The sequence below is a fragment of the Tachypleus tridentatus genome, chromosome 11, assembly GCF_004210375.1.
Source record: "Tachypleus tridentatus isolate NWPU-2018 chromosome 11, ASM421037v1, whole genome shotgun sequence".
Classification (NCBI taxonomy): Eukaryota; Metazoa; Arthropoda; class Merostomata; order Xiphosura; family Limulidae; genus Tachypleus; species Tachypleus tridentatus.
In genome coordinates, this window is record NC_134835.1 from 26,044,632 (window position 1) to 26,055,983 (window position 11,352).

Consider the following 11,352-nt stretch of genomic DNA (forward strand, 5'->3'; position numbering starts at 1 on the left):
GTTAGAGAATCGTGAAGATTCAAGAACTTCTGATAGAAATGAATAAAAACCTTACAAACTCGAGCGCTTTCGAAAGGTGGTTATTTCTTTTCAATTTGCTCCTGAAGTTGAAAGGTTGGTCTTTCTGAAGGGTTATAGGGTTTTTATTTATTCTTTTTGTGTATACTAAAGTTATTTGTGCAGAAATTGTGGCCCTCATTGTCCATGAGATTAAGGCACTTGACTCGCATTTTGAGGGTCTTGGAACCCACGTCCCACAAAAGTACCATTTTAGTCGTCCGAGTGATAATGTGACATTCAATCCTTTTATTCATTGATAAAACAGTTGGCTTTAGGTGGTGATGACTACCTGCCTTCTCTGTAGTCTTACACTGCTAAATGAGGGACGTCTAACGCAAATAGTTCTCGTGTAGCTTTGCACACAGTTAAAAAAACAAAGAAGCAAAGGTTAAACAGAAAAACTATTTCAATGGCCCAGAAATTTTGCGTCAATGTAATAACGGTATCGAACTACAGAGTAGCACCTTGTTTGGCAACAGTGCAGGCGTTGTAGTGATAGAACACGCATCTCGTAACCAGGGGGTTGAGGAACAGCCGTTGGGTTGTTTACAATGTCATGGCCAATTCCACTTTTTATTTATAATGAGTGGTTAGTGTTGACTGGCTGTCCTTCCTGTAATCTATCGTTTTAAAATTAGGGAGACAGGTCACAGTAGCTTAATTCGACGGAGAAGCGCCTGCCATACATTCAGTTTGGCAAAGATGACCAAGGCCAGATTGTCAAGGCACGCGCCTCGTATCTGAGAGTCGCAGTTTGAATCCCCGTCACACTAAACATGCTTTCAGCCGTGGGGACGTTTTAATGTAACGATCAATCCCATTATTCCTTGGTAAAAGTAGTCCAAGAATTGGTGATGACCAGTTGCTTTCCCTCTAGTCTTAAACTGCCAAATTAGGGACGGCTAGCGAAGATAGCCCTCATGTAGCTTAAATTGAAATTCATTTAGGCAGAGTAGACGAAGCCATGTGAACTTGAGAGTGATGAAATATGTCACTCCGGAGTCCATAACTAATTAGGTCTCAAATGGGTCAAGAAGTGGGGCTGTGATCTAAATACCTCAGTTATTCTGTGAGACGCAACTAAAAACGTTTGAACATAGGATGAGACTGATTTATCGATATAGAATAGCATACGTTGGCCTTACTATCTTGAAAACATGTTTACAGAAGTTACTTCGAAGACAAAGGGAACGTTTTTTTAGAAATTCCTGGCTATAAATAGTACTTTTAATTGCCGGTAGAGAGCCAATCACACTTCTATAAACTTCCTGTTTGTCATTACACTTCCATATTTTATCACCAGGGGGAACTGAAAGTGCTATTTTATATTGGAAAGAAAGGCAGCTAAAGTTTAATGTATTCTGAAGTGTACGTCTACTGAAAAGGTAAGACCTGCTAACTGACTTGATTTTTAAATTACTAAGAGTTATTTGGTGCGTACATACGTATTATTTATATATATAACCTTATTAACCTATATCGTGTCATTTTGTATGAAAATTTCTATTAATATAACAAATTATTAAACATATGATTATCGGTATATCAATCTTTAAAACATTATTATTTGCCTGTTACTTTTACCGTTTCCGGACTTGTTTATAAAATAAATGTTAAAAGCTCGGATGAAAAATTAATTTTGGTTGATTATTTTGTTTCTTAAATTTAATCTATTTGTGTAGCTGATAAATTAACGGATATAATTTTGTGTTGGTTGAGACGAGCGGTTACTGTACGAATTAACTTTGGATTTCGGGGGGCACATAGTTTTAGCCCCCTTTAGTGACTCGGCGGTAAGTTTGTAGACTAAAAAAACAAGTTTATATGCCCCCTTGGGAGACAGAATATATTGACAAACAAACAAATATAAACTTTTATTTCGTGCAATTAAAATTCAGCAACTTATTTGTAAATTTTAGGACATAAGTTTTTCTTCAGAAATTTTGTCTTAAGTTTATTTACACAAAGAGGTTATTTTTAAGACAACTATTTATCCACTTTAAGCAAGCAATTGAATGAAGTTGAACTTCTGAATAACAGTAAAATTGGGTCTTCTAAAGTATGACTGGTGTCGTATGTTTTGAGTAAAATATTTTATTCTCAACTTATAGCAGGTAGTTTTGTCTTCCAAGGCCAACAATTAAAAAGCTAAAGCTATGGCACTACTAGACGTCATATAGTGGAATATACCATTTCAAAGTTACCAAGAACTTTGTGTTATTTTGATACATTCATATGGTGTCAAACCTTCCAGAAGAAATGAGTACAAAAAACAACCAATAGAGGTGTTACACGTCAGCCCTGAAAAAAATGACTGTTCACAATATTACAGAATCATTAAAAATGTTAGTCTTTAATCAGTGATCGAATAGTCACAACTGTTTTTAAAATATCCTTAAAAGCTGTAACTTGTAATGAAATAATAGATTATGCTATTGTCAGGAAATTTAGATTATTGTAATGTAATATTTAAAAATATTAAATATTATATATCTAGAAACGACAACAGTTAAAGACTGTATTGACCCTCTAATTAGACAATGAGAAATTTACCTAAAATCAGGGTTCGATTCCCCTCGGTGGGCTCAGCAGGTAGCCCAACGTGGCTTTGCAATATGAAAACACACACACATACCACATGGTGCTTCTACAAGGACCGCGCTCTGATTCTGCCGTGCAGTCTCAATTAAGTTATTTTACACTTCAAATAATTTCGTCTTTAGCCAGCTCCATAATGTTTTAAAGATGGCTATAAATTAGTTTACTTATTCATAATAGTTGTTTACTAAGATGTTGAGATTTTGATGCGTATAGAGTGAATAGCGACTTTTTAAATACGTCTTATTCTGCGTATATTTTGTCTTTAATACAGGTTTCTTAGAATGAATACAGTTCCGTTGTGTTATATTTTATCTATATTGGTCGCAGTCACTGTTTCTATTGACTATGAAACGCAGTGGGAAAATATGAACATCGAAGATAATCTCTTTTCGCTAACAAAGAGCTCAGATGAACTCTCGCATAATGAAATGGGTGAATACGACATGGATAACAGTGAAATTAATAAAGACTACAAATGGGATACTGACCACAGTCATCACTTCCACGCTAGCTATGACCACCATTTTGGACATGACATGCATAGCAAAGAGGGTAAGATGAAATAGACTCATTTAGCAATTTTTCCGATCTTTGATTTTTCATTTGTCTGTTTCTCTTTTGATTTGCAATCCCACTATTCTTTGGTAAAAGAGTAGTCCAAGAGTTGGCGGTGGGTACTGATGACTAGATGCTCTCCCTCTAGTCTTACACTGCTAAATTACAGACGGCTAGTGCAGATAGCCCTCGTGAAGCTTTGAAAGAAATTCAGACCAAACATTTTGATGACGAGAAACCAGCTTGAAGAAAAATATATCTCAGGACGGCTGGTATGGGTATTAACTCTTTTTGTCCCATGTTAGTACAGCTGTAAGTCTACGGATTTACAATGCTGAAACCAGGAATTTGATTCTCCTCGGTGCACTCAATAGATAGCCCGATGTGGCTTTGTTATAAGAAAACACACCCATATATTAACACTTTTACTAATAAAACAGAGAACTCTCTCTTTGTTAACCTGAAGATGACTTAAGAAGGTCGAAATGTCGTTCTCTGCTTTATTAATAAAAGTGTTAATACCTATACCAGCCATCCTGAGACCAAACCTTTCTGATCGATTTTTTTATCAAGTGACTCGGACCATTTCTGAAGGATATTGAAGAATAAAATTCTAAATACGTTCACCAAGTTTAACCAAAATCCAATTACTTTTGACTGATCTATAGGGCAAAACGGTACGAAAAATCGGCTCCCATGTTAACATGTTGACAAACACACATAAACAGGGTGAAAACACCCCGTAACTCTCGGTGGCGTAGGTAACTATGTTACGAAGTTACAGAATATTTTGTTTCATCGAATGAAGTGTTGAATTCTGTAAATAGATGTTACACATTCACACATGGATGTTATACGAGTTTGTTTAGTTTACTGGCTGGGACTCCTTATGCTAGTATAATTTGTCTACTAAATAGTGCCTTACCAACATTATGTGGGCTGGAATACTGACTTCAGCAGGTAAGTTTATTTAACTTACTTACCCCCAAGTTGTATATCTTATTATTTTTGTACTGTTATTTATTTTGATTGTATCTTCTTTTTAGTTTGGAGACCAGTCACCATTTCGCAACTGTCTATAGAAAGTAAAGAGTGATATAAGGGGATCCTTTCGATTAGTACAGCGTTGTTTTATTTTTTTGTTTGGGCTTGTTTATATATATGTATATATATAAATATAACATCGGCCTGTTTCAAGAACTAAAATATTTGAGTATAAGCTTACTTTATAATTTGATAGATGCCGCTCTTCACATACAACTTGTAATGGACGCAAGAGTCGGTGCCTGTTTGTTGTTGTTTCTATGCATTGGGTTGTATTAATCGTTAATGGATAGAAATTCTATTAATCATAAGTATAGATGAAAGTAAGCTACTTTTGATAAGTATATACTAAACCGGGAAAGGGTTTTCAAAATACGATTAACTTGCATTTGTTAAAGTTAGAAGAATTACTAAAGAGTTATAACTCGGTTATTCTCAGAATAAACGCTTAACGAGATATCCTGCGAACCAGTTTGCAGAAAACGTTTTCATGTGACTGTTTTTATTTGTTTCTTTTACATTCCTTCTTTAGAAAATAGTTCAAATGAGCCGTGGAGAAATGAAATGGATAAACACGATACTCATGAGAGTACCTATCGTTTGGGTAAACAATACAACGAAAGAGAACCTAAAACTGGCAACAGTGACGAAAATAACAACAAGCTGAATCATGACCATGATAATCTGCATGACTTCAACCAAGACTCTCATCATGCACATGGTAAAGTCCTTTCAGTGCCTTCTTTCATAGAGTTATATTTATACCAGAGCGAATACACATAATAAACAAATACAGAATTTACGTATAGAATACAAACAACCCGTTCACCCAATACTTATACCAGGACTTTGAAAGATGTTGACCCCCTCTTAACCAGATTTATCCTCATCTGTTTCTGTAGTATATAAAACAAAATAAATTAACTTTATCTTCACTAGAAACAGGGGTTTTTGATACTCCTGGAGGACAGCACAAATAGCTTTGCGCTCAATAACAAACAACGTAATATTATAGTATTTAAACATAATACCATAAATCTGTTTAAAATATTTGTCCCCCAGTGGCACAGCAATACGTCTACGGACTCATACCCCTAGAAACGGAGTTTCGATACCCGTGGTTAGTAGAGCACAGATATCCCATTGTGTATCTTTGTGTTTAATAACCATCCTTACGGGAAAATATATTTACTTTTGAAGAGACCCGACATGGCTGAGTGGATTAAGGCGTTCGACTCGTAATCTGAGGGTTGCATGTCCGAATCCCCGTCACACCAAACATGCTCGCCCTTTCAGCCGTGGGGGCGTTATTATGTGACGATCAATCCCACTATTCGTTGGTAAAAGAGTATCCCAAGAGTTGGCGGTGTGTAGTGATGACTAGCTGCCTTTCCTCTAGTCTTACATTGGTAAATTAGGGACGGCTATCGCAGATAGCCCTCGAGTAGCTTTGTGCGAAATTTAAAAAAAACAACTTTTGACGAAAAATATTTGTTTTGAATAAAAAAAAATTCACAGCGATAAAAGTATCAACAAATAATCAATTTCTTCTGAGAATTGTACTTAAGTGTGAATTACTAGAGCCAATAGATGGCGCTAAATTATTTTTTTTCTTCAAAACACTGCTTTCCAATTTAACATTTTAAGAGACAACAGCACGTCGTACTTCCTGTTGTGCAAAGATATTTTGTTTGTTTTTTGTAAAACTGGGTCGTTTCATACAACGTTGTTTGGTCACGCACAGGGAAATAACATTTTTTATTTGTATTTGTTGAAAATAATTTAGTTATATGTAATAATCAGATATATCTCAGATTTTACATTCATTTTGCTCAAACTGGGATAAATCTAGCTAATATGTAACGAGACAAGACTAGTTAAACCATAAAATAAGAAACAAGTCCAAATTAAACAATAAACTTACATGCTACGTTACATGTAACTTATTTCAGTTAGTTAATTTTAATTAAAAAAGTAGAAAAAAAACGTATTTATTGATAACTTCTATTTAAAAGTACATTAAGAAAATGACGAAAGAAACTGGTAAAATTAGTCAATGGGGGGCATCTATAGAGTATATATAATAAAGCAATTGAAATAGCATGCATCTCGCTGTGCCCGTCTGTGCATCCGAGGGTTCAAGGCTCGTTTCTCGTCGCCACAGAATCGCGCTCGACACTTTGAAGAAGATAATAGGTTATAAAAGTGATGGTCAAAATCTATTACTTGATTAGAACAGGTAAGCTGAGAGTTAGAACGGATGTTGTTAGCTGGCTACACTTTCTCTATTCAGTCAGCTTAAAATTCAAAGATAGGCTACAGTTCAGTTTGTATAGCAGAACTATCCGAAACAAACCAAATCTAAAATTTGCCTATAATCATCAAATGGTTCACAGCCAATGAGATGTCTTTATTTTCTTTTTCGTGTAACTAATCATTAATCAGAAAAGTCGAATCTCATTAACTCCACATTGAAATTCACAAATAAGTCTGAACCAAATAACCAATTAAGTAACTATCCACGTGGTCACTGACTTATATTGTAAGAAGAGTCTTTACCGAGTACTTAATTGCACATTAAACATATTAACTACTGACGTATGACGACCTTTGCGACCACAACTTGAATAGGGTTATAATCACTCTCAAGTTCTGTAAGATATGTAGGTTAAAACTGTAATTTGTTATATGTTTAACGTTGTAAGCCTTCACTCAAACTTATCGACGAGTCAGTGGAAGTCAAGAATATACTAACTACTTGCACGTATTAAGTAGCAGTACAACAGAATATGTTTGTTTGTTTTTGAATTTCGCACAAAGTTACGAGAGGGCTATCTGTGCTAGCCGTCCCTGATTCAGCAGTGTAAGACTAGAGGGAGGCAGCTAGTCATCGCCACCCACCGCCAACTCTTGGGCTACTCTTTTATCAACGAATAGTGATTGACCGTCACATTATAACGCCCCCACGGCTGAAAGGGCGAGCATGTTTGGTGCGGCGGGGATGCGAACTCGCGACCCTCAGATTACGAGTCGCATACCTTAACCCACCTGGCCTTGGCGGGCCACAAAATATGTCCTTGTTGAATGTTCTCACTGCGGTCACCAGTCACAACCACTTCTACCACGACTATACAGTGCTGAAGATTAGCACGAGATCATCTCTTCATTTGTTAAGGTATTAGAAAATTCACTCCTACACTCAAGACAAAACTTGTAGTTAATAACAGATGTTACACAGCCTATTGCCAGACAGAAAGACTATTACCTGAAAATCGTGAGCACAGAAATCGTCAAGTTTGAACTTGAAAATCCGCAAAGCCAGCTTGTCACGTAAAACTTGACAAAATTCGATCTTTCGTCTCGAAAATGCAACGAAACTCTCGACATGTTGTTCTGTAGCTCCCAAAGCGAGATTAGTTCTGGTCAGAGTCATTCCATTTTGACGTTGACCTGCGCTCTAAAATGATTTTAAACATAACGAAAAAAAGCAGTAAAACGTTTCTCCTCTTGTTGGGAGAGGTTTAAAAATTCGGGTCGAAACGTTCTAAAAGATTGTTAGCTGTTAAATGAGAAATAAAACAAAAACAAATTACCCTCTCCTTCTTGTCGTCTTTTGATTTGATACCAATGTTTTCAGTGACGTTTTTATCGTTTTAACTTTAATTTAAATCCACTCGTTACAGTTCGGCATGGCCAGGTGATTAAGGCACTCGACTCGTGATCCCAGAGTCGCTGGTTCGAATCCCCGTCACACCAAACATGCTCACCCTTTCAGCCGTGGGGACATTATAACGTGACCGTCAGCCCCACTATTTTCGTTTGTAAAGGAGTAGCCCAAGAGTTGGCGGTGGGTGGTGATGACTAGTTGCCTTCCCTTTAGTCTTACACTGCTAAATTAGGGACGGCTAGCACAGATAGCCCTCGTGTAGCTTTGCGCGAAATTCCAAACAAACAAACCAATCGTTACTTTATCCACAACGCGCAACCACCACACCTTCATGCCTTGTACGTGTATTTAAGACTGGAACAAATATGAGACATTTTATCGTTGGGTGTTGACTAATTTAACAAACAAACCAATCGTTACTTTATCCACAACGCGCAACCACCACACCTTCATGCCTTGTACGTGTATTTAAGACTGGAACAAATATGAGACATTTTATCGTTGGGTGTTGACTAATTTAACAAACAAACAAACCAATCGTTACTTTATCCACAACGCGCAACCACCACACCTTCATGCCTTGTACGGGTATTTAAGACTGGAACAAATATGAGACATTTTATCGTTGGGTGTTGACTAATTTAACAAACAAACAAACCAATCGTTACTTTATCCACAACGCGCAACCACCACACCTTCATGCCTTGTACGGTGAACCTGACGATGACCGAAGAAGGTCGAAACGTTGTTCGCTCTTCTATGTAAAGTGTTTTCTCAGCCCAAACGAGCCGTTTTTGCATATAAATATGAGACATTTTATCGTTGGGTGTTGACTAATTTAACACGGTGTGTGTATGTTTGTGTGTTTTTCTTATAGCAAAGCCACATCGGGATATATGCGGAGCCCACAGAGGGGAATCGAACCCCTGATTTTAGCGTTATAAATCCGCAGACTTACCGCTGTACTAGCAGGGGGCAATTTAACACCGAAAACAGGTGTTCTTTAAATAAATTGCCTTTTAAAATGTGATGGTCACACCAAAAATTTGACACAAACGAAAGGATATTTTATTTTCAGAGGAAGATTTCTCTGTGTGAAGTGATCAATTATCGTAAAAATGGTAGTTTGGAAACACTAATACTAGCCTGGTAGTTAGAGGGCGCTGGACTTACAATCTGCAAGTTGCGAGTGCGAATCCTCTTTACTAAAACATACTCGTCCTTTCAGCTGTGGGGGACTTTATAATGTGGCCGTCAATTCCACTATTTGTTGTTTAAAAAGTAACCCAAGACGTGGCGGTGGGTGGTGTTGGCTAGCTGCTAGTCCATTGAGTAGCTTTGTGCTCAATTCAAACAACTAGTCTATCACTGCTAAATTAGGGACGTCTAGTGCAGATAGCCCTCGAGTAGCTTTGCACGAGATGCAAAAGAACACTAATGGTAAATTATCGTTGAAAGGCATCGATTGCAATGTTTTTATTATCATTGTTTATTGTCTATTGTGACGACCAAAACAAACACTAATATCTGTCTGATCAATTTCCAATTTAAGGAACAAAAAAAACAAACTCACTTCTCTCTTTTTTCTTTTTTTTCGCAGATGATGATGGCCACAAATATCACGAGGAGCATGAAAACGAACATGCTATAAGAAACGAAGCTGGATCTTTCCACAAAACCATACCATGTTTCGTTGTAGCCTCGTGCGTTGTTCTTATGAAGTAAAGGACTCAAATAGAAATACACCTGACCTTTCAGGTCTAAACTTTATACACAGCTGATAATACGAACATTTACCAACATTAATGTTTTTATTGTCACATCACCGTTACTAAGACCTTTGTATTTTTAATAGAAAATCTTCGAATTACGGCGCTGAAATTAAAGAAGAAAAAATATTTGATTTGGTGTGATATACCGATGCTAAGTTCTTGATTTGATGTGATATACCGATGCTAAGTTCTTGATTTGGTGTGATATACCGATGCTAAGTTCTTGATTTGGTGTAATATACCGATGCTAAGTTCTTGATTTGGTGTGATATACCGATGCTAAGTTCTTAATTTGGTGTGATATACCGATGCTAAGTTCTTGATTTGATGTGATATACCGATGCTAAGTTCTTGAGCTATAAATATACTTTTGGTCATTAATTGCAAAAAAATCGATAGTTGTTTTCGTTTCTAAAATGTCTAGGGAGAAAATTCTTCACAAGTCTGTGTGTGCATATTTTGACACGGAGTTGATAAAATATTTCGATTAGCCAAAGTAGACGAAATGACAAACGTGGAAAATTAGAACTGAGAATCATCAGATAAGCAGCCTACTTTATTTTATCTCTGATATTTTAGAATAAGTCCTTTACATATGGGTATATGTCTGTGTATGAATAAATATATATATGTATATATAACTGTGTCCATCGAGTATATTAACGTAGTAAAAATGTTGCTCTCGTATTTAGTATTAGTTATGTTTATACAATTAATAGATTAATTACATGTTGATAATTGCTGGTTTTTACTTATTATATTTCTGATGAATTATCGTTGATAATAATAAAAGTGTTAATTGTTAGAATTTATAAACCTAGAAGATGACAGATGTCGTTTCTGAATATATGTATCACCTTACTAGTGCAAAACTGACGTACTTACCAAAGAGTTATGTTTTAAGAGTAAATAAACCCAAATTAACAGTAACAAATGTTTTCATTTCTTGCTTTTGAAGCTCATGTATCATACGGAGTGCATAATTATTCTCGTGGTTCATGGCACGCGCACGTTTCACTGACGTCACGACAATACATATTGCAACTTTAAGCGTCCCTCATGTGACGTCATCTTAGTGTCTACTGACTTGCCGACAGACAACATACTACTGTATATTGGTGCAAGTGGTTAAAACATGTGACCTCTATGTGAACCAGTTCTCATATTTGTTCGACGTTAAAAATGTGATAACTCGCGCTGTACACACGTTTTCTAAATCAAGATAAAGGATATTGTAATACAAGCTGGTTACTAAGGTAGCAATTAAACTATGAATGCTGGTTACTAAGGTAGCAATTAGACTGTGAATGCTGGTTACTAAGGTATCAATTAGACTGTGAATGCTGGTTACTAAGGTAGCAATTAAACTATGAATGCTGGTTACTAAGGTAGCAATTAGACTATGAATGCTGGTTACTAAGGTAGCAATTAGACTATGAATGCTGGTTACTAAGGTAGCAATTAGACTATGAATGCTGGTTACTAAGGGCAGCAATTAGACTATAAATGCTGGTTACTAAGGTAGCAATTAGACTATGAATGCTGGTTACTAAGGTAGCAATTAGACTATGAATGCTGGTTACTAAGGTAGCAATTAGACTATGAATGCTGGTTACTATGGCAGCAATTAGACTATAAATGCTGGTTACTAAG

The 11,352-nt window shown here is 36.4% G+C and overlaps 1 protein-coding gene across 2 annotated transcripts; it reads left to right on the forward strand.

The window, feature by feature from the left end:
- The first annotated feature begins 1,297 nt into the window (after positions 1-1,297).
- Positions 1,298-10,633, forward strand: LOC143231786 (uncharacterized). 2 transcript variants are annotated; one of them, XM_076466434.1, is made up of 4 exons: positions 1,298-1,445; positions 2,933-3,213; positions 4,793-4,981; positions 10,124-10,633. In XM_076466434.1, the coding sequence occupies exons 2-4, from the start codon at positions 2,943-2,945 to the stop codon at positions 10,171-10,173; spliced, it is 510 nt and encodes a 169-aa protein (XP_076322549.1). In that variant the 5' UTR covers positions 1,298-1,445; positions 2,933-2,942; the 3' UTR covers positions 10,174-10,633. The 2 variants fall into 2 exon arrangements, with proteins under 2 accessions (XP_076322549.1, XP_076322548.1); XM_076466433.1 differs by having other exon boundaries at positions 1,301-1,445; positions 9,528-10,633.
- Positions 10,634-11,352: the final 719 nt, after the last annotated feature.

What these genes read in the sequence shown, in the direction of transcription:
- LOC143231786 (XM_076466433.1), top strand. Translation starts at nt 2,943, where the DNA reads ATGAATACAGTTCCGTTGTGTTATATTTTATCTATATTGGTCGCAGTC. An exon ending in TGACATGCATAGCAAAGAGG is followed by an intron (nt 3,214 to 4,792) that starts GTAAGATGAAAT and finishes TTCCTTCTTTAG; the next exon opens with AAAATAGTTCAAATGAGCCG. An exon ending in AGACTCTCATCATGCACATG is followed by an intron (nt 4,982 to 9,527) that starts GTAAAGTCCTTT and finishes TTTTTTTCGCAG; the next exon opens with ATGATGATGGCCACAAATAT.